At 50.0% G+C, this 23,243-nt stretch overlaps 1 protein-coding gene across 1 annotated transcript in view; it reads right to left on the reverse strand.

The window, feature by feature from the left end:
• The window catches only part of AFAP1L1 (actin filament associated protein 1 like 1), a 60,362-nt gene extending 37,335 nt beyond the window's left edge, over window positions 1-23,027 (reverse strand). Inside the window, exon 1 of the mRNA XM_040630430.1 lies at window positions 22,951-23,027. Within this exon, the coding sequence (XP_040486364.1) occupies window positions 22,951-22,966 (16 nt within the window). The 5' untranslated portion in view covers window positions 22,967-23,027. The remainder of the gene's footprint in view (window positions 1-22,950) is intronic.
• Window positions 23,028-23,243: the final 216 nt, after the last annotated feature.

Consider the following 23,243-nt stretch of genomic DNA (forward strand, 5'->3'; position numbering starts at 1 on the left):
ATAAAAGTAGTTTTGACCTTAGGGACTCTCAGGAAACATCCCTAACCACACCTTTCTGAGAATCGCTGTCCTTCAATGATTGCTGTCTTGGCCCTGTGTCCATTCCTCCCTCCCTCTCTCCCCACCTCCCTCCTGCCCTTTCTGTCTCTCATTTCGCTCTGAGGTCCCAAAGAGTTCTTCTGGCTGTTATCAGCCCGAGTTATCATGTGTGGCAGCATTCCTGCTTCTAAAAGCTCTCCTGCTTCTAATTTGAGGTTTGTTGCAATTGTTTCTAAAGTAAGAACAATTAGGTTCCGAGTGAGTTCTTTGCTTTGAGAAATGGGAGTTTTAATACCCAAGCTTTCTTCACAACCCTTTAAATTTTTTCCCTGATCGTTCATGGGATGCCTAACATGGGACCCTGATTCTAAGTGTTCTTGTTGAATGGAGACGTGACCACAAAAGTCCAAACAGAGCAAAGGAGAAGGGGGAAACTGAGTGAACCTGGGAGAAGCAGATAGGCGGTGAGGAACTGCCCAGTGCCTGTGGTGGCGTCTGTAGCCTGGAAGGACCCGACAGGCAGCAGGTGGCCAAGGGAGAGTCCCACAGCGTTTCCCAAGTCGGCTGGCGGAGGGAGCGTGAGCACGGGGGCGGTCTCAGCAAACAGGCGAGAACCCCTCCCCAGGGCAGAGCAGTGACTGTGTGCCGGGCCAGCAGGGCGCACCCTCTCATTTCATGCTCATAAACTGCACAGGAGGGATGTAGTGTTGTGCTCTGTGCCCCACAAGGAAGGGAACGGAGGCTCAGAGAAGCGAGGCCACCCAGCCGCTAAGGGGTAAAGCCAGGCCTCGAGCCCAGGTCTGTCTGACTTCACAGTACACCCTGTGCTGGAATCTTCCATCAGAAAATGTAAGCTCAGAGCAGCGGAGGCCAGGCTGGGGCAGGGAGGAGGCAAATAGCCCCTCAAAACCCTTTTGCTGGGGGCTCTGGGCCATGACTTCGACAGGGTTCCTGACCCTGGTGTCCCTGCACTGGGTGGGTGGAAGACCCTTACTGGGGGGCAGAAATTCTTGCTCAGTGGGTCTCTAAGCACCGGGCCTGTTTGTGAACTTCAGAGCCCTAACTGTGACGATCTCATAGAAGAAAAGCAAGCAGCTCAAAGCATCTACCCGACTTAACAGCAGGATCTCACTCCAGAGGCCCCTTATACCTAATGGGTATAAGAGGCCTTTCAGCCAGTGCGTGGCTCTTCGAAAGCAGTACGGAGCTCTCCTCCCAAAAGCTGGCTTCGGGGGCAATGGATGTGGCAGTGCCTTCCGTGGCAGCTTTGTCATTCATGCAGAGAACTGACCACAGGGTTTGAAACGATCGCAGAATTTAAGAGAAATCCTGTGTGTACAGTGTGTATGGCAAGTGGTTCTGCCAGGCCTCCAACAGACCGCCGGGACAGCAGCCTCAAATTTTAGCAAGAATAAGACTCCCCCAGGAGGTTGTTGGAAAGGCTGATTCCGCGACCTTCTACCTGGGCCTTCTGATTCCGTAGACCCTCTACGGAGACCCAAGAGGCTGCATGTTAATAAATACTCCAGGTGATTCCAAGGTCCAACCGTTGAAAGCTACTCCGCCAGAAAACACATACTGGAAGGCACGTCCGTGAACGTAAGGAACGCGGGAAGGCCTTTCTCGTCTGCTAAGAAGTTATCATTAGACCTCACCCTTGAAATAACTGCAGGTGGGAGTAAGAGCTCGCACAGACTATAAATAGCCCGAGCATGGAAGCTTGCTGAGAAGAGCGCGGGGCTTGGGGCCCTGGGGTCAGACATCGCCCTGCGACTCTGGAACCGCACTTCCGAGCTGTAGCAAGACGGCATGCTGGAAAGCTCTGAGCCCTGGCCTTCTCGTCCAGCGCGTGAGAACGAGGGGAGGCCAACCCCGATGCTGGCTGAGCGAGGCGGTCCTGTCTGCGAAGCACCGGGTCTTCGGGGCTGGGGCCTGCACTCAGCCAGGGCCGCATTAGCGTGAGGTCTGCTCTCTCCTAACCCTCCCCGGAACCCAACCCAGCTGCCTCACGAGCACCCCTCAGGTAGGATTCGGCGACGGATCTGCCATAGTTGTGTAACAAGCTCCGTGAGGACAGGGACAGGGTCTCAGTCCTAGTAGCTGTCCGATCAGCATTTATTTAGTGCACATGGTTATTTTGATGACCTGGGCCAACCTTCTCATGCAGAGATGTGAGAAGCGGAGGTCCGAGAGCTTATCTGACTTAGCTATGGTCAGCCAATTGAAAATCAAAGGCCCTCGTGTTAAATTCACGCAGAGCTTGCTAGTTAGCGGAGTCATCAAAGAGTGGCCAAGAGCTCGGGCTGTGCACCATCTGGCCCCTCCTAGCTTGGCCGTCTTCCAGCTGGGGCCCCGGGGAAATTTCTGAACTCGTCCAAGCTCCCCGATCTTTATCTGCAGGCCGTGGGGGTAATCACACTAACTGCTTCACACGGTCAGTGTAAAGATGAAAGGAAGCCACGCACAGGGGGCTCCGGGCACTGGACAGGTGCCTCACCATTCATGTGTGACCTCCAGAGAGTTTCGGGTGCAGGGGCACAAGGGAGGGGAGGGAGAGGGTGTCTGGGACAAAAGGACACGGGGACTCTGCAAGCCTCACCACACGGACAGTTCATAGCTCTGGGCCTGACACTGAGCTCAGGGTGGCTATGGCAGTAGGAGGTGGTATAACCCCTTCCCGCAGGGGGCTCATACCCCAAGGACCCGCCCCCCATACTAGATGAGAGGATATCTTTCAGCTGGAGGGGAATCCTGTCCCTGCTGCCCGCAGTCAGGAAGGATCTCCTTCGCCAATTCCTAACCCGCCCCCCGCCCCTCATCTTCACTCCTGGTCCAGGTCCTGTCTGCTTTCTGAGGACAGACTGGGGCATCGGGACAGCATTATCCTGTATGTCTACAGTTTATTTAGAACCACGAATACATTTCATTGATCTTGTTTGGTTTAGCTGAGCCTTAGGGAGGTACAGTGAATTCCAGGGAGGAAAAAAAAACACAGGAAGAAATGGTTTAATCACTGTTTATAAAACTTCAATCTTTCACTAAGTGGGACAGACAGGCTCGGAAACCCAAGATGGTTGATAATTGTTCTTTGGGATGCAAAAAAGTTTGCCAAATAAAGTTAGAAAACTATTTTAAAATATATTTAAGATTAGACCACTAAGTGCTGATTTGGTACTGGTGAATACCCAACTAAGACTAAGATCAGTTTTCCCTCTGCTCCTCCACCCTCCCCACTTACTTTAAATCAAAATGAGATGGCAAGGAGCAGAAAATAAGCCACTGGCAAAAAGCCCTGTTACTTGCTCCCAGGATGGCAAACCCCCAGGCAGCATGAATGAAGCTTTCAAGCCAAAGGCCTTTATCATAGTTGGCAGGGGTTCTAACGCGAAGGCTGGACTTATCTAGAGATCTCACAGGTAAAGAGTCTAATTTCCATAACAAAAGAGAAGTGAATAATTAACCTTCTGCAAACCACAGGAATAATAAACCCTGTTTTGTCACCTACCTAGCCAGCCTCATAGACGCCCTGACTTGCGATCTCATTCCTGGGCAACCTTCAGACTCTGGAATTTACAAAAATGCTTGGAAACAGCTTGCAAGTTACGTCATTAAATGTAAAGCAGTGGGAAGAAATATAATTTCTCTTTCCCCCATCTTCCTTAATTGACAAGACTCTTTAGGACAAAGTTAACTCATCCTTCTTTGTTTTCAAAGTCAGAGAACATGCAACAAGCATGACTCAAAAATGGAAAATAGAAAAGTTGTCAGTATGTGGTGTTTACAAAGGGCTTACATGTTTTGTTTACTCAAATTTTCTTTCTTATTTTCCAAACAGTAAAATAACCCAATTTCCAGCCCATAAAGGCTCCTGAGCTGGAGAAAGTACCAGTGCGTTACTTTAAAAATTTTTGATCATGATTTGAGAGATCACTTTCTGTATCCTGTGCTTTAACAAGCTCTCACAGTAATGACGTATGACCCCATTGTAGGGCGGAGAGGCAAGGCACCCTGGAAAGGAAAGCAGTTCACTTAGCAGGTGTGACTTCAATGTTTGGGTGGGGGGAAGGGAAGGAAGAGGAACCCTTTCCTGTGGCCTTCCAACTCTGCAGGCCCTTCCAGAGAGACTTCCCTCCTGGCTGCCTTCATGCTCCTTTCCTCGGCCTCTTAACCCAGGGCCTTTGCATATGCTGTTCCTTCCGCTTGTCAGAACTCCCTTCTCCTGCCAAACAGTGATGCCCTCTTCAGCTCTCTACTCACTCATGATAGCCTTAGGGAAGTTTCCCGTGTCTTCTCCATCACATCTGTCCCCCTATTTTACACTATGATAGCATCACTCTCTCTGGGGTATGTGCCGTGGTGAAATGTTACATTTAACTATGCATTTCTTCAATTAACATCAACTTCCCCCACTTAAGCCTCAACTCCTTGAGGGCAGGAATAGCACCAGCTTTTGCTAGTCCTTGACACAGAGTACACGCTTAAGTTATTTGTGGAATGAATGAATGAATTCTTGAAGCAAACTTTAGAGTTGATAGTCTAGCAGTGAATGTGGTTTAAAAGCCATGTCTATAATAGTGGATCAGCATCGTAAAAAGATGCTTAAAAAAAGAAAGAAAGAAAGAAAAAAACACCAGGTAACAATAGTCCTGGGGAACAGAAGGAAGCAGAAGCCCAATTTCCTACTTGGCTAAGCTCCCCAAACCCTATCTGGTTGAGCTTGTATCCCTTGTGTGAATACGGCTGCCAACAGATTCAGTGATGCACGCCTTGTAGTCGGCGGATTTTAATCCTAACATAGAAATTGGGAAATAATAATGAGCAACATATATTAGGCACCCCAAACTCCTTGAGTTCAAGTCCTGTCTCCTCCACAATCCCCTCCCCCATTGCCCAGCCGTGCACCTTCGGGACACTTACATTACACCCCGTGCCTCATGTATGTCATCGGTGACCTATGAGCCTATGTACCCATCAGTGGGAATGAGCCCTAGTGCATGAAAATGTGCCTAGTACAGTGCCGGGCACATAGTAGGTTCTCAATAAATGTTGGCTGTGTACATTACTTTCATTGTTATTCTGTGTCACCCTCTGCTTGAAAAGATTTACATGTATTACTTACACAATTTAATTCTTCTTCTTCTTTTTTAAAAATGATTTTATTCACGTATTTGACAGAAAGAGAAGCACCAGTAGGCAGAGTGGCGGGCAAAGCGAGAAGCAGGCTCTCCGCTGAGCCGGGAGCCCGACATGGGGCTTGATCCCAGGACCCTGGGATCATGACCTGAGCTGAAGGCAGATGCTTAACCAACTGAGCCACCCAGCTGTCCCTACACAATTTAATTCTTATGACAAGGTGGGCCAGCCCCAATTCACAGAACTGCAGATTGCAGGACAGCAAGAACAGGGAGGAGCTTTTCAGTGATGTTCACCCCAGTGGTCCCTCACGGCACTGCTTCTGGCTTGCCGGCTCTGGGTTAACTCTGCCCAGAGGCCCCCACCTACCTACAGGCGAGGCCTGCAGAACTGCCCCCTCACTTTGCAGGTGCAGACATCTCTCCTTCCCCTGTGCACAGTCTCTTCCACGTTGCTGCAAATCTACCTATGGGGGGCCTCGGGGACATCTCACTTCCTCCGAATTCAGAAGCACTTCACTCGGAGCCCAAGTGAAGGCCAAACGGGGCACAATGGCGGAGGGAACCGTGCTGGTGGGACTAGCATTGTTGGTCACTAAAACAAACACTTCCTGTTGTCCCAGAGTGTTTGGGGAAGACCATGGTTCATGTGGGCTGGAAAAGAATGAAAAAGGAGCAGCAGAGAACCCCAGCTGCAAAGCCAATGCCTTGGTGCTGACTGCTTTCCAGGAGTTAAATATAGCCCCTGGGTGAGGGAGGGCCGGGGGAGGTCACCTTGGAAGGCTTTTGTGTGTGTGTTCTTAGCCCATGCCGGAAACTCAAGATCCTTTATGCTTAAGAGAATAGGGCTGGTTTGACTCCACAGGCCAGAAGCGCAGAATCCTAAGGGAGGGAGGTGGGAAGGAAGAGGGGGTGGACTTGGGGGTTTGGTCTGAGAGGACTGGTTTGGGGCCAGGCCTCCCATCTGCTAGTGCAGAATTTGGGGTAAGGCGCTCAACCCCTCTGAGCGTCACCTTCCGCTTCTGTAAGGAGGGGCCCAGGAGGCCCATGTGTCAGTTCATGTGAGGAAGGAAAGCGTCTGTAAACCGTGGGGATCATTATTAGGGATGTTAGGGTAGCACACTTCTCTGATCTACTGTTAGTTCAGGAAGACAGGGAGGCTGGAGGTCAGGGAGGTCACAGGTCAGTTGGGAAGCAGGTCATGGGGGCCTTTAATGGGTCTCTCTTGGTAGGAGCCAGCCAAGGGTGACAGGCTCAGGGAAGCCCTGCATCTTAAATGGCCTTTCTAGCAGCAGTTCTGCCCAGGCCCCGCCATCCACCAGCAGAGCCCTCGTTCTGCGCACCTGGTGTCCCAGCCCTGGGCCACCAGGGAAGCCATTTCCAGACAGGAGGGGGTGGGGCAAGCCACTGACTTCCGAGGAAATAGCTTTTGGCTGTGGGACTGGGCTCTCCCAGAATTGTTCCTTTGTCTGCAGATTCCTCCCTGTTTAGCTCACAAAGGAAATGGTTCCAGGAGGAAGTGGAAAACTGTGACCCACACACGCTCACCCCCCCCCCCCCCCCTGCACAAGATGGCAGCTGCTTCCGTCTGAGGCAGTCTGCACCATCTCCTTCATCAGACGCACAGGAGGCAGAAGCAGTCCTGGGAGGGGCCTGGGATACCTGATGATAAAAGCAGGTAGTATTTTTAAGCTCTTAAGTGATGTTTCAGATGTTGTTCCAAGCACTTTGTCTAGATGACCTCACTTAATTCTCATAATGACTCTGTGAGGTAAATACTGTTTTCACACATGAACCAAATGCGGCTCAGAGATGCCCAGTCGTTTGTCTAAAGGCACACAGCCAGCAGAACCCAGATTCAAACCTAGACCTAACTCTACAGCCTAAGCTTCCAGTTGCTGCATTGTAATAGCTTCTGGCCTTCTTCTTCTAATGGGGGTGCTCTACCCCCAAAGCTTGCTGGAACCAGCAGTGAGTGCCTCAGGACTTTTCCCACTGGTGTCCATTCACAGGATGGGTGCCTGGCCTGAGGCCTAGATGGGACGGGGCTTTCTGCTTCTGAGAAGTTTGAGTTTGAGGACCCATCCCACCAATAGCCTGGGCAGACACTGAGGACATCTGGGTAGGGGTGTGCAGATAATGCAGTTAATAATAAATATATCCAAGAACGACATGAACATTATTGAATGCTTCCCACAAGCTGTGCACTGTGCCTGATGCTTTTATTTCTTTTTATAAATAGAACTTCAGGGGGTGCCTGGGTGGCTCAGTCGGGCATCCGACTCTTGGTTTCTGCTCAGGTCATGATCTCATGGGTTGTGGGATCAAGCCCCGAATCGAGCCCGCCATCGGGCTCTGGGCTTCATGCTGGGGAGGGAGTCCGCTTGAAGATTCTCTCCCTCGGTCCCTTCCCCAACTCATGCACATTCCCCTGACCCTCTAAAATAAATAAATAAATAAATAAAATCTTTAAAAAAAATAAATAGAACTTCAGGTGGATAAGAATTGAGTTAATCCTGACCCTTGCTTCATGAAACACTGTCTTCACTGATTCAAGCATGCTCCACTTCTATTTACTTATTTATTTATAGAATTCTTTATTTTTGCTAATGTAGTAGGGGCCCACAAATCTACCATTCAAGGCAAAAGCCGGGGTCCAGACAATACCCTACATATAACTACGATCCCATGCTCGTTGCCTCTGCTACCTAGTCTAATGGCCATCCTGACGGCGGTGTTTGTCACATCCTTGCTTTCCCTTATATGTAGTGTCATTGCAACTAGATATAGCCACAAAAACTTAAAAAAAAATCTGTAGTTGTTTCTAACTTTATTAAAAGGGTATAGAATGCCATAGGTAATCCTTTGTGACTTTTTCTTTACTATTATCCTGCTAAGATATGCCCACACTGTTGTCTGTCACTGTGTTCATTCATTGTGCTGTATGATATTCCATTACTGGAATGTTCTCTGCGGCCACATGCTGTGCCTATTACTTCATTTAATCTTTGCGGGAGCCCTATAGGAGCTCTTCTTATCCCGGTTCTACTGACAAGAAACTGAGGCCTTCAGAGGCTAATGAACTTTCTGGAGGTCCCAAGTGCCAGGTTTGACTCGTTCTGGCCTCCCACTGTCCACTGTATTTCAGTGTAGAGGAAAGAACACAGGATCTAGAACCAAAAGCTCGGGGCACAAGCCCCAGCTCCACACTTACTGGCTGTGTGACCCTGGACTAGGTGCTGCATGTCTCTGAGCCTCGATTTCCTTGCCATTAGAGTGGAGCAATGACAGGTTCCCTACTTACTTCTCATGCCTGTTGTGAGATTCAAATCCGACCGTGTCTGTGAAAAGTGAGAGCACTGAAGTGTTGTCAATCAGTAAATTGTGATTATTAGTATATATGCCATGTGTTCCCCCCTCTCCCCAAACAAGCAACACAACCTCTGTAGGATTCAAGAGATGAGACTGAAGAACCGCATCCCCACTCTGAAGGTGAAGGATTAAGTGACAGCCCACAGAAACCTCAGTGTGAGAAAAGAACCAGAAAATCATCAGTCGACGCCTCAGGCTGCATTACTAGGAACATACTATGTATTTATCCTTGTTACATCCAATGGCATTTTTTTTTAAAGTTACTTTTTACTATTTCTTACCTATTTTCACTATCTGAGACTCCCCCCCACCCCCCACCCCGGTGCTCTTTGTTCATGGTATTTCCTCTGCATGGCGTGTTCTCTAACTGCTGCCAAATACTGACTGTCTGACCTTGGGCAAGTTACTTAACTTCACTGTGTGTCCTCATCTGCAAAATGGGGATAATGGTCATACCCACCCCGTACAAAGGGATGCAAGCATCACCTGTGGCTTAGCCTAGCCATTCTACGTGGGGGTTGTTGTGCGGACCCAGGGGAGTACTGTTCGGTCTTAGAGCAATTCCTGATGTGTACCAAGTTGACTCATTGTTATTTAAAATCTCTCATACTCCCCAGATAGTGCCCACTCATCTTTCAAGGGTTGGTTGAGGTGCCACTTCCTCCAGGAGGGCTGTCCTGCTTTCCTAGACAGGCGAGGTCATCCTGTTATACCCTCCGGAGCAGATCACTTGTTCAATATCCTTCTTCGCCTGATTCAGCATGTGCCGCTGTTGCCCAGGGCTCAGCACAGTAATGGGTACACGGCAGGTGCACTGGGGACACATTAACTGACAACCCAGAATTCAGAGAAGGACCACAGACTAGGGAGAAGACTAGGTAAGTCTCATCTAGGACCACTGCCTCCAAGAGCAGAAGGGTTCATGGGGGAGGGGGGGAGTAAATCTGTCCCCTGGGGTCCTGGGGGCACTGGAGGGTAGACCTGGACCAGTGGGTGGTAGCTCAAGACGCACTAACTACAGAAATCTGAACTAAGAAGAGAGGCAGATGTCCCTTCCAAGAGGGGCCGAGCCCCACTGGGACAGCCCTTTGGCAGGGAGGTGGGGAGAGGGTCAGTACAGTGGGGAGGTGAGACACCGGGCCAAGTGGGGTGAGAAACACCCAGAGTCAAACCTGGGATTTGCCTTCCTGAGCCTAGAGACCCCACAGAGATGACGTCACCTGAGTTGTGTCATCTGTGACCCCGAGACCATGAGAGTGCTCCGCTCAGAGGTCGTGGTGAGCAGGAAGGGAGGTAGCAGATGGAGGCCTGAAACTGTGCCAACACCTGAGTCCTTCTGTGAAGGCTGGTTGGTGGTGTCAGCCATCACAGGGGACACAAGCATCACCTGGGGCTTAGCCTAGCCGGTCCAGGTGGGGGGCTAAGGTCACGCCCACAATGCCCTCCCTGACTACGACCAGGCGGGAAGCCCCTCCTCCCTCTGTCCCTCCCTTCCCTCCCCTGCCTGCAGAAACCTCCCACTGCCAACTCTGGATTGGATGCCGACCAGGTGCCTGGGGCTCCAGTCCATGAGGAGCCCAGCCATCCTGGGGCAGGCTCTGCCAGACCCTGGGGCTGCTTCCTGCCTCCAGGGCTGGGGTGAGGCTCCAAGAAAGTAATGGCAGAAGGTCCTGGGGATGGGGGTCTTGAACTGCGGAGAGCTCCAGAAGAAGCCCTCTGCTTCCACGTTAGACCAGCAATTCTACACAATTAACTCTATTTGAAAATGGATAGACTCTGAAGCTTTATGTTTCCCTGTTCTTAACTAAACACGGAGGTGAGTTAATGTTATCCAGTCTGCTGCTCGTGTCCACTTCTGAACTGCTCACCTCCTTCCAGTCTCTCCCTTCCCGCTGTCACACGAGCTCACTGCTGCCTCTTACAATTTCCCCCAATGGCAACACTTAAAGACCCCGCTCCTGCTCACACCCGGCCAGCTGATAGCTCCCCAGGGCCCCGTCGCCAGTTTCCTCTGTGACACGGATGATGAGAGACCTTCACACTGCTCCCTACGGCTTATCCCCAGTTCCCCTGTCACTCCATCCCTTCCCAGGATGGGTGGGCCAGAAGCCAGAAGCCAGAAGCCAGAAGCCAGATGCAAAGCGGCACACAGGGAACTTGGATTCCATTCTAATTCATTAAAAGGCGATCATTTACGAACCCGTATTTTAAGTATTAGGCATTATTTTTTTTAACTGAATGCTTCCTATGTGCTGAGTGCTTTCCTTGCATGAAACCAATGATCCCTGTAGGGAGACAGGAGATTGTGATCTCCGTTTTTAGTTGCAAAACTGAGCGCCAGGGGATTAAGCAGATGAGGAAAGCTAGAATTCAAACCCTGGGCAACCCGACACCGCAGCCAGTGCCCGGAGCTCCCGCATTATGCTGCCTCTATTATTAGTTACAAATCCCAGCAACCCAGCCTCTCAGGGACTGGGACACGCCCAGCCGGGGACCTGGAGGATAAAGCCCATCCTATCCAAGGACGACCTCTACCTGCTTCTCTGGGCTGTAGACACGCCCACCCCGTTGCAGCCCGAGCACACTTCTAGGTCTTTCTTCGTTTCAGTCTGGTGTTTTCTTTACCTAGATGCTGCCTCCCCAGTGTTTCTGAGGTTTCTGGCTAGAAAATGTCCCTTGAGCCCTCTGGTCCTTTTAATGTATTCTCTGATGGACACGGAGCAGATATGACCTCATGTCATGGGCATGGGTGCCTTGCTAGGACACTCGGGTGCGGGGACCCTGAGTTTCCCCTCCATCACCCCTCAGAGCTGCACCTGGTTGCCGGCTGGCCTTGAGGAAACGCGATCGGTCTTGCTGGCTTCCCAGCACACTTCTAGATCAGTTTTCTTCTGGGTTCAAGTGGAGCTAAAAAAAAATTCCCCTTGGTTTCAAATCAGCTGCATCTGCTCTCAGCAAACCCTTCAACAAGAATGGGCAGGAAGAATAAATATTTATTCTACAAATGAGTAAATCTGATTCCATCTTCAAAAGAAAGCTGCAGTATAAATTATCATAATTTCTTCATTCTAAGATGGCCTTGATTTAAAGATGTTTTATCTGCCTCATAACAGCTTTTTGGGGGGGAAAAAACAGAAAAATGAACTAATTGATATGTCAGCTGTGAGACCTGTTCTTTTTTTTTTTAAAGATTTTATTTATTTATTCGACATAGATAGAGACAGCCAGCGAGAGAGGGAACACAAGCAGGGGGAGTGGGAGAGGAAGAAGCAGGCTCATAGCAGAGGAGCCTGATGTGGGGCTCGATCCCATAACGCCGGGATCACGCCCTGAGCCGAAGGCAGACGCTTAACCGCTGTGCCACCCAGGCGCCCTAGACATGTTCTATTTTTTTAAAATGTGTCTAGGTGTCAATAATTTTTTAAAAAATATGGTCTAATTCAATTTTCATTTTATTTTATTTTTGTTTTGGCTCTGGTACTCTCAGAAACAAAAGCTCCCAAGACTTGCTTAACTACTGCGAAGCATGGCAGGTATCAGCAAGGTGTCCTGGTCACCTTGCAGCCCTGTGTAGCCCTGTGGCCTGCTGGGACAGCGAGGGCACGTCATGGCCACCCACACTCTAAGGGCAGCTCTGAGGCCCGCAAAGCCAACGGACTGGTTTTCTCCCCAGCAGAGATTATGTCTAAACTCTGCAGATACCTCGCGACCATGTTAGTAGTTCCATGAAAAGCCGACTGGGAGTCCATCATATGACCTTCGGCAGAATGCTGCCCCTTGAACCTCAGTTTCTCCAGTTGTAAAACAAGAGTCATAGGATTAGGTAGGCAATTGTCAAGCGCTCTTCTAATAGAAGTTATGGGAACTGTGTAGCTTCCTTAGGGGCTGCCTCGGGCGTAGGAGGGATGGAATGGACTGTACCTTGTTCGCATTCCCACTTCACTCTGAGCAGCTCTGTTGCTTAAGATTTTGTTTGCAAAAGGATTCTGGGACTAAAAGTAGTTTGGAAAACATGAGTAAATGGCGTTCTGGGGTCCTTCCAACACTACTCTTGAATACATACTCCTATATTGTCTAAAAGATAGAGCTTCCTTTCTTAGGCTGGACACCCTCAGAATCTTTCTTACCACAGTGCTCTAGGTAGATACTCCCAAACTCTATAATCTAATCCAAGGGTTGGCAAACTTCTTCTATAAAGGACCAAATAGTACATATTTTAGGCCTTGCAGACTACCTATGGTCTCTGTTACAACTACTCAACTCTGCTCTTGTAGTGAGAAAGCCATAGATAACACATAAGGAATGGGTGTGTCTGTGTCCCAATAAAACTTTATTTACAAAAGCTGGTGGTGGGCTGGATTTGATCCGCAGGCTGAGGTGTGCAGATCCCTGCCTTATAATACTTCGACCAGAGAGGTAAAGAAACTGAAGCCTAAGGAGGGGTTCTAGGAGCTGGGTTTGGTTGGGATCCCTGTCTCCCGGACAGTGGATACGCTTCCACGGCTCCACACAGCTCACTTAGCCGTGACTCTTAGCCTGATCTGAACTGCAGGCATCTGGGACTACACCTCTGAGGGAATGGTGCCTGGAAAAGACATGTGCCCCACTTCTCTCTCTCAAGAGATCAGTTTTCCCCGAGGTTCTTAGAGGGCTATAAAAAGCCCCTGAGCTTGCCTCCTGCAGGACATGCTGCCGATAAATTCCCCCGGCGCTGGAATGACCGCAATGTGGTGCCACATTCTGCCCCTGCCGCAGCCTGACAGCTGTGCCAGGGAGAAGAATTACGTCCGGCTGGCTCTGGACCTCCACCCTCACTTGAGGCAAGGCTGGGATTCCCCAAATGGAATTTTAGATGGAGGACAAGCCCTGCCTGGGGCCTCTTTCTTAGTTCCAGGAGGATGAGAGCTTCTTGAATTCTAAACACCAGAACTCTGAGGGCCACAGTGGGAGGAGTGGAAAGGGAAAGAGATAAAATCTCATGCCAGCTGCCTGGCCATATCACTCACTGACGGAGGGTGTTCCCTTTCCCTCCCCAGCTTCCCCGCAGCTTCTCTGCCCCCACCTTGAAATCTGGACCTAGTAAATCCTTGTAGTGTATCTAGCAAGTCCTTCCTGTAACTGACTCGGGGATGACCCTCCCGCATTCAGTGAAAAACTGAGGTTTGGAGGTGGGCAGGGCTGCATAAATAAGTGGGCCTTTCTAAGCCTCAGTTTCTTCATCTGTAAAATGGGGATACTTTAAAAAATATGTACAACACACTTTTAGTTATCTAGGAAAGTAAATCACGGGAAATAATTTTAAAACCCAACAGAGGGCAGAGTCACGATAAACATTCTTACTGAATTCCCTTGGGGGGCGAGATGGCAGTGCTCAAAAAAGATAAGTATCGCAAATAGATCAAAAATTTCTATGCATTTGCACACTGACATGAGCCCCATTCCTTCCCTGGGAACATACTTCATGGCCTAATGCAGAACTAGGTTTTGCCATAAACTTTTCTTTTTTAAAGATTTTATTTACTTATTTGACAGAGTGAGAGAACACAAGCAGGGGAGCAGCAGAAGGAGAGAGAGAAGCAGGCTCCCCACTGAGCAGGAAGCCCGATGTGGGCTCATGGGATCATGACCTGGGATCGTGACCTGAGCTGAAGGCAGATGCTCGACCGAATGAGCCACCAGGAGCCTCTGCCATAAACCGTTAATACAAAATCGTATTCACATTTTTAGAATTCACATACATGCCCAGCTATACACACGGTACAGACACTCTTAACTCACAGCTGTAGGCAGCGGTACTGGATGGAATTTCCCCCACGAAGCAAATGGCATATTTTATGTACAGAAAGACTAAAATGCATTGAGCTCATGCTCGTGCGAGCATGAGAAGACCCCGCGTGCAAATGTAGCCCCTGACTCCTGGTGAGCACTCGCGGGCTCTGCTTATAGAATATCTGCTGTGTGTGAGACACCGGGCATGGGAAGACAAGACTGTCTCAGACGAGACACTCACAGATACTTAGCAGGGGCATTTCAGTTAGTGCAATAGAATCTTCTAAAGACTGAGGAGGCCGGAGGAGGTAGAAGGGGGATGTAGCAGGGATGTTTCCACAGCGGGGTGATGGTGAGCCGGTCTCTTTCCAGGAGGGGGAATAGCAGAGACATCTTTCTGAGACTCAGTTTTTGTATCTGTCCAACGGGAAGATGTCTCAGCTGCCCACTTCACAGGGCTTTTGCCAGAGTTGAGAGAAACTACAGAAGAGAAACTCAGGTTGGAAGGGTTCACAGAGAAAGGATTTTAGTGGGTAATTCCGTCTGAATGTCCCTATGACATAAGTTCCTTCTTGCCCACAGCAACCCCTGAGTATAGGACTGCGGAGTGAGAGCGGGTATGATTACCAGAGGCCACGTGGGCTCTGAACGAAGGCTTCACAGTGCTCACCATCCCAACACTATGTTGCCATGGACACAACCGGTAAACGTGGAAATGCTCCTAAAAGTTAGAAGTGTTCTAAAAATGTATGTTCTCCTGTTGCAGAGCGAGTGGCTGAGCCAGGGCTAGGCTGTGGGATTCTGCTTCCATGGCCGGACCCATGTCTACTCTAGCACCATGTTCTGGGACATTTATTGGAGATTGGTCTTCTGGGGCTAGAGTTCACACACCCTGGGAGCCCACAGCGGAGGGCAGGGTGGGGTAGGGAAGGAGAAGCCCCAAGATGAACAATGGCATCTCTAGAGGTCCAGGGGGCACAGGTTTTTATGTTGGGCGGAAGGGGGAGATGTGTTCAGATATATTATGTTATGAACTACAATAGAAAAATTGCTTGGCTTTTCAAAGATAAAGTGAGACATTTCAGAAGACTACTTGGGGTAAAAGATCCAGACCCTTGAGTCCCACTTGGCTGAAAAGTATTAAAAGACAGTGCTCGCGATAGCCACAGGGAATGCAGACAGGTGTTTGGGCAGGGTCAAGGATCATGATAAAAGCAGGTCACTGCTTGCCGCAGTGAGCCCATCAGACTCAGCTGAGAGCTGTGCAAAACGCGCACGTACCCACACCTCCCTCCAGACCCACCGATCAGATCTCTGGGGGCATATTTTCAGTGGGCTCCACGGGAGAGGATTCTGATCCCAGCTGGAGTCAAATGGACAAGTCAAGAGTGGGCCTCGGGGCAGGCTGGAGAAGGTGAGAGCAGAAACAGGAAACTCCCATCGGGTGGAGGAGAAGAAGCCATCCAAGACATTTTTCAATAAGAGTCAACAGGATTTAAGGTCTTACTGGATGAAGGATGAAAGCAAAGGAAGCAATGAATACGGATGAAATCTATGTTTCTGTGTCCCTGAAGTGAGACTCATTGAAATGGAGAATCCTGGAGCTGAAAGTGGCCAAATCCAACTTCTACTCTATGAATTTTGTATTTTTTCATTCATTCCCTCATCATCTCAACAGACGTCTTTCGAACATTTACTATGTGCCAAGCATGACCCTAGGTGCTAGGGGAAGAGCTGTGAACAGAGGTAAGAAGGGCCCTGGCCCCACAGAGCTCACGTTCACAGCCAATTCAATCCCACGACTGATTATAATTATGAAAATAGCAGCCAAGGAGGAAGAAGGGCAAGGTGCCGGCGGCCCCTGGAGAAGGGAGCTGGAGCTTGGGGGATTGGGAAAGATGGCCTTGAGGAAGTAGGGTTTGAGCGGACTGCGAAGAGGAGCAGGTAACAGGTGGAGGTACAAGGACCAGTGTGTGCAGACCCCACAGCAAGAGACGGACAGGGACCCAAGGTACAGTGGTGACAGACACGGCAGGGCCTTGAGGGCGGCCACAGGGATTATAGTTTATATCTTAAGAACACTGAGAATGCACGAAGGGTTTGAACATGATCAGATCTATAGTTTAAGTGACCTTCGTCAATGGCATTAGGTCCTCTTCTTCCTGATTTCCATCCTTAGGCGTAATTTACAAGACCCGTTAAAACTTTTCACAAAGCGTATATTTAAATAAAAGACAGATACTTCAGCTGGAAGTCCTGTTCCCTGCAGTTCGCAAAAAGGCCATGCCTGTAGAAGCCACTTGAATATTACGTGACAGTTGTTCTTTGCCTATATATTACTGTGGTCCCGGCAGGGGCCATTCTGTGGTTCCCCGATCTGTGGCCATTTAACCTCGGCTTCCTTATGTCCCTGGGCAAGTCCAATTCTCATAGTGGATAATTCTTTTCATTCGTCTGCTTCTCCCAGATCAGGCCCAAATCGGCCTCTGTTTGATCTCTTGTACAGCCTTCTGGAGAGGCATTCTATTATCTCTTCTGTAGGACTGATCCCGCGGCCCCCTTTCCAATGCAGTCTTGTTCACAAACAGCCCCATTTCCTCCAATAGCTTCTCACGTGGTTGTGTTGTTAACAGAAAAAGAGAAACAGGAAGGGTGATCTGATTTGGTGGTGAATAAGAGGAGTTCAAAACTGGGTCATTTGGAGGTTGAGTTGACCTCCGGATGGAAATGCACCCCAGGCAGGAGGTAAATAATGCAGAAGTGGACCCAGCTCATGGCTGGAGGTGGACACTGAGGGTCACCCTCACGGGGGCGTGGCTCTCTACAAGAGGGAGTGGAGAGAGAGGGCTGAGGTGGTGCGGGGAGGGGGGCAAGAGTCCTCAAGGAAGAAAAAGCGAGTGAGCCAGAGGGGAAGACGGAGAATAACAATTCGTGAGCACCTGCCATGGACCAGGTTCTGGGCACTGGGCAAATACTACCACAGTCCAGTTTCCCAGGTCTGGGGGTCATTCTTCCTGCTTTGCAGACCGAGGGGACAAGACTTGGTTGGGTAACTTGCCTGAGGGCAGGAGAAGCCCAGAGACCGTGAGCACAGAGAACAGAGGGCTTGGGGGACAGGAGGAGAGGCAGGAAAGACTTCTGGGTGGGATGGAGCAGTGGATATTTAACGTAGACTTATTTGATTCCAAAACCCATGCTTTCCTCACCTCCACCAAGTAGTAGGAATACATTTTGAGGAGTCAGTAGTGGGTCAATAGCGCTACAGAGAAGTCCAGGAGATGGAACTTCGAGGAGGTGAGAGATGAGACAGCATGGAGCCATTTGTGACCCTGAAGAGTGGGCTTTCTGCAGAAGGTGGGATTGGAAGGGAGAATGCCGCGGTGCAGGGAGTTCGGGGGGACGGAGCTGGAGGCTGACATGCTGACTGTGTACTTGAGAAGTCTGGCCAGGAAAGGAAGGAGGAAAATGCATAGGGGTAGAGAGAGAGAGAGGAAGAGAGAGAGAGAGTGTGTGTGCACGTGTTAGCGGGGACTTTACTTTTCTGTTCAGTTGCATGTTTTTTTCCGAAGGGTGAGAAAAGTAGGAGAAGCTGATGGTATCCAAGCATAGGATTGTTTTTCCCAAGCAAAGATCAGAATGGAGTAATGATAGGCTTCTGGCAGGGGTTACGGAGGGAGGAACTTACTTGGCAGGGTGCTCAGCCATGTGAGAAGGGGGGTTTGAAACTGGTATTTGAGGGAGAGGCAGAAAAAACCTTGACTACAATGGAGAAGCCAAACACCATGGAGGCTGAGTGGGATAAGGACATGGAAGCAGTGCCCTGTTACAGCAGAAGCCTCTACGGGGAAGAGAGTATGGCCCCATATGACCACATACACCCATAGCAGAGAGTGGCTGAAACCCAAGCAACTGTATTTGGTAAATATAATAGCTATCACTCCTGAATGTTTCCTAAGAGCTAGCCTACGTGTTTTACCTTTCCCCATGACATTGCAAATGAAATGAAACTAAAGGTCAGAGAAATTAATTTATCCAATTTATACAAGATCAAACAGCTAGAAAGTCGCAGCCAAAACTCAAACCCTTGGGGCATCTGGTTGGCTCAGTTGGTAGAGCATGCAACTCTTGATCCCAAGGTCATGAGTTCAAGCCCCACGTTGGGATTGGAGCCTACTTAAAAAACCAAAACACCTCAAACCCACATTTATCCATTCTCTGAACCATTCAGCTTTACTGAGTCTTGAGGCTGACAAAGATGATGTCACAAAACATATTTGGATGGAAAAGATGAATATGGTTGAGTATTCCTTTCAGAAGGCCAGTAATGGATAGGAGTAGAGAATGAACTTGGATGTCAGGGAAGAGGTATGTCTGCATGGGAATTCATGGCCTTGGTGGTGGAAGTTGGGTGGTAAGTTACTATACAGAGCTGAGTCTAGGAGTAGCTACAGGTTGCTTGGCCCATGGAAGCTGGATAAGGAAGATGTGGCCTTCCTAACATGGATCTCAAAGCTGGTCCAACAGAGGCACAATAGTTAGAATGGGTTCTTCTACTATCTCTTGAGCAATAAAAATCTTATTTAATGAAAGGCAGAGTTTCAGATTATTTCCTGAGTTGCCCAGCAGACAATGTAATCTCCCAAAGGATACAGACTGCAAAAGAAATTCCATCTTGGGTTGAATTCAACTCGTTGAAGAAGACCTAGCTGTGAAGTGGAAAGGAAAGGAGGCTTGGGGAAATCGGTGGCTTCACATGAGACTGGCAGATCAGACATAACCTCGGACATTAAGAAGGCATATGACAAAATCAGAAAAAAATTAGACCAAAATCTTGAAAGAGAGGATGGCTTGAGAAGACTGGAAAGTTTGCAGAGGCAAAATTATGAAGACACAGCCGGTCAGTAGGCATGAATAAACTGGATAAATAAGAGAAAATGGACACATTGGCGTACATATTAATATTTTCTCAGTCACTCAGAGATGTTTTTTGGACGGTGGTCCAATTATTGAAGGTCAGAGATGGGTTTTCAAGAGATAAGCACCACAAAGGAGCTCCAGGATACAGAGAAGATTAGGACACAGACCCTGTCTTTGAATTGGACACAAAGCTGTCTAGCTCAGTCCTTGAAACAGAGTAGGGACTCAAAATCTGTCATCAGAGTTAGACCAGCTTGTGCAAAGACCAAGTGAAGCTTTATAAAGTAATTTTATTATGTGGAGTCTAATGAAAAAAGACTGTAATTACAATAGCATTTATTGAGAGGGTCCCACAGGCTAGGCATTGTTTCAAGTATCTTCCATGCATTTAAGATTTACAGCAACCCCAAGAAACAGGTATTATCAGTTTCTATATTTTTTTTATCCTTCTATGAAGACAGAGAATTAGTTAATTTGTCCTCTAGAAGGTGGTGTCTATGGCCACCAGTCTATGATTCTCTTTGTATGATATTCATGAATCAGGAAATCCTACCAGAAGGGATTTTATCCTAAGTGGTTTCTTGGTCTGTTCTGGCATCATATAAATCTTGCTTTACTCTTGCTTTACATATGGTGTTAGAAGAGAAGTCCTAATTTCCAGGTTTATTTTCATTCTTGAGTTGGTTGACTTTGGTGGTGAGTTTTTGTGCTGTCATCGCTGCTGAAGATCTGAGCAGCACAGCTGAGGTGTGAAGGAGGCAGCTGGAGCTGGAGCAGGAAGACATGGCGTCCAAGCCTCGCTCTAGGGCTTGGGCAGGTCACCTGCCACAGCGGAGGCAGTCAGCAGTAAGCTTAATATCAGGACTTTGGTTCAAACCCAGCTCAGTCCCTTACCCAGCAAGTGACTGGGCAAGTTCATGTCAGTGACCCACCCCTGCTGCTCTGGACTGGAGGGGAGCCCCCTGACATTCATATGCGGAAGCCCTAGCCTTCCAATGTGACTGTATTTGGAGACAGGGCCTTTAGGGAGGTAACTAAGGTGAAATGATGCCATAAGGGGTGGGCCCTAATCTGATAGGACTGGCGTCCTTATAAGAACAGGAAGAGACACCAGAGAGCTCTCTCTCCTCCCACGCGCACAGAGAAGATGTCAGGTGAGGACACAGCCAGAAGGTGGATGTCTACAAGCCTGTAAGAAAGGCCACACCAGGAACCAACCTGATCTTGGACTTCCAGCCTCCCAAACAGTGAGAAAATAAATTTGTTGCTTAAGCCACCTGGTCTGTGCTATTTTGTCATGGCACCCTACCAAACTAATACACCTGCCAAGCCTGCTTTCCTATGATGATTTCACTTGCTATCGTTATTAACACTGAAGTGTAGTTTCCTCCCCGGTATCGGGGGCACGACAATCCCATTCCCCTCGCGGTAGGTATGGGGTTGAAATGAGACCTCTTCTTCTTAAACCTTCCCTGACAACAGAAGTGAGTGCACACACCCACCTGGGGACAGGGGCACAACAAAAAAGTTCTGCTGGAATGCCTTTTCAAGCCTCATGTTTTATTTCGAAATGTATACGGGTTTCACATTCTAATTCATATATGGTTTAATTCATAAGATGAATTCAGAAGATGTTTGCAGTTATTTATCAAGGTAGACAACTTAAGATCTAGATAGATAGCCTGGTCTTGTGTGTCCCGGCCACATGACCACTTCACTCACATTTTGAGAAGGCCTTTGCAAGTCACAAAGAACTGTTCTGAAGCATATTCTCTTTTAAAAGTCAGCAGTACAATTAACCAACTTAGGGTGCACTACCAAGTGTGTTCTTAGTGAGCTCCTACTGTGTGAGAGGCACTGTGTCAACAGAGTGACCACACAGATCCACTCCCTGCCTTCTAGAAGCTTCCATTTTTGCAGGGAAGGTAGGTGCAAAGCATATAGTGTGATAACTAACTCTGAGTAACAGCACATTGAGACAAAAGCTGTGAAGGAGAAGGAAGTAGGCTGGGAAAGCCTGCAGCATGGGCGAGAGCTCTCGAACGTTCTGAGTACTGACAGAGCCCCAGGAAGTCCGGCTTCCTAGGAAGAGTGCTCTGGAGACAGCCTTCCTGAGTGAAGTGTGAGTTATTAAGCATTTTAAGCTAACTGAATTATTGTCACCCTTGGTCTGTCTAAGGAGGGCGCAGTTGTCCCACAATTCTGAGTAGGCTAGCTATGGATTTTTGTACTGGGGACCAGACGGGATGATATGTGACAACTTTCTCTACGTCAGGGGTGAGTGGTGGGCTCTTTGCTTTAAATGTACCCTGTGGGAGGTGGAAACCGAGGACTGACGGACGTCAGAGGTGCCTCTTCTCTGTTTTTCCTCCCTGGTGAGTGTGTAGCTCTTTGTAAACATGTCCGGCAGTCAGTTAACAGGTGAGAACTGCTGTACAAATCACAGCCTCAGTCTCCAGAGAGCCAACCGGAAGCCCCGTCCATTTCCTGCCTGACCTTCCAAGTCTGGAAGGAGAAGGTGTATGCAGTATTTTGGGCTGGGACAAGGTGGGTGGAGAAGGTGTCCCAAGCATCTTGAACTGGAAGCTGGGGTCCCCTAGAGCCCTGGGGAGCCCGTAAGCCTGGCTGTCCCGAACTGGGAGTGCCGGCCAGCTTATCCTGAAACCTGCTCACGCACTCATCCCTGACCCCGTGCTGTCCTAACTGCTTCCACACCCCTGGTCACTGTTCCCGCCCCCACCCCCCACCTTGGGGGCCTCAGCACAGCAAACAGGCAGATGGAGGAAAGGTGTGAGCTTATTAGGGAGGCAGAGGAATTTTCCATTAATAATAATAACAACAAGAATAATGCTTCTCACGTCAGCCGGTTTACCAAGCGCATTGGCACCTGTGATCTCTCCACCTCCAGAGGCGGGAGGTTTGGACCCTGGTGTTCCGATTCCCAGCCTTAGGCACTGCCCACATGGCCAACAGGCCACTTCTTTGCAGACACATGCCTTTTGAAGTGTCTAGGCCTTTTTTAAAGTGCCCCCCCTCAAGTGCTGCTCTCTTTTCTCATGTCAATTTACACATGTCCTCCCCAACCCCTGAAACTTCTATCAAACACACTCAACTGCTGAAAAAGCGTGGGAGCAAGAAAGGGCCTCGCAGAGACCATCAATCCAACTTTGTCACTAGTCCAGAGAGGGAGAGGGATTGGGCGAAGGTCACACAGCTTGTCAGAGCAGAGCCCGGGCTCCGACCCCCACGCGCACGCTGGCACGCCCGCCTGTCCCTCCTCCCCTCAATGCCCTAGGCAGCGGCAAACTCGCGGGGCGACGGTGGGGGCTTCACACGTCCCGGTGTTGGGGAGTGTACCTGCCAACCCCATCTTACCCTTCCAGAGGGGCACGGGGTGGGAGGAGCTCGCTGTCCTCAGGAATCCTGCGGGGCATTCTTTCCTGAAGTTGACTCTGAGCGTGTGGAACGGGTCTTCCACACAGGAGGCCACTCGGCCCCGGGACGCGAGGGACTAGTCTACACCCGAGCTGCCCCGGCGGCAGGAGGCACCTGTCCACCCTGGCCCGGGCCTCCCACCCCCGACCCCGCGCCGGCGCCCGCTCCGACCCCCCCTCAGCACCCCCACCCCTCTCCCTCCTCCTCTTCCTCTCCAGCCCCTGGACCGCCGTTCCCCCTCCCCGCCCCGCGCAGGGGCCAGTGCGGGCGCCGCGGCTCCTCTTACCCCGGCCTCGGTCCATGGCGCCGGCGGTCCCCGGGCGCGCGGAGCAGGGCGCAGCGGCTCCGGCGGGGCAGGCGGCGGCTGGCGCTGCGCTCTCCAGCCCGGCCCCGGGGGAGCGCCCTCCGCGCGTCCCCTCCCCCAGACAGGATGCCCGCCCCGCGCCCCCGCCCGCGCGCGCCCGCCCCGCCACGCCGCTCCCGGAATAGCCCCGGAGCACGCCTCGCCCCCTGGGCGGCTGGCCGGCCGGTGTCCCGGGCCCCGCACGCGCCCTCGCCCCGCCCAGCCTCGCGCGCGCC

Source organism: Ursus maritimus, unplaced genomic scaffold, assembly GCF_017311325.1.
Source record: "Ursus maritimus isolate PB19 unplaced genomic scaffold, ASM1731132v1 scaffold_15, whole genome shotgun sequence".
In the NCBI taxonomy this organism is placed as follows: domain Eukaryota; kingdom Metazoa; phylum Chordata; class Mammalia; order Carnivora; family Ursidae; genus Ursus; species Ursus maritimus.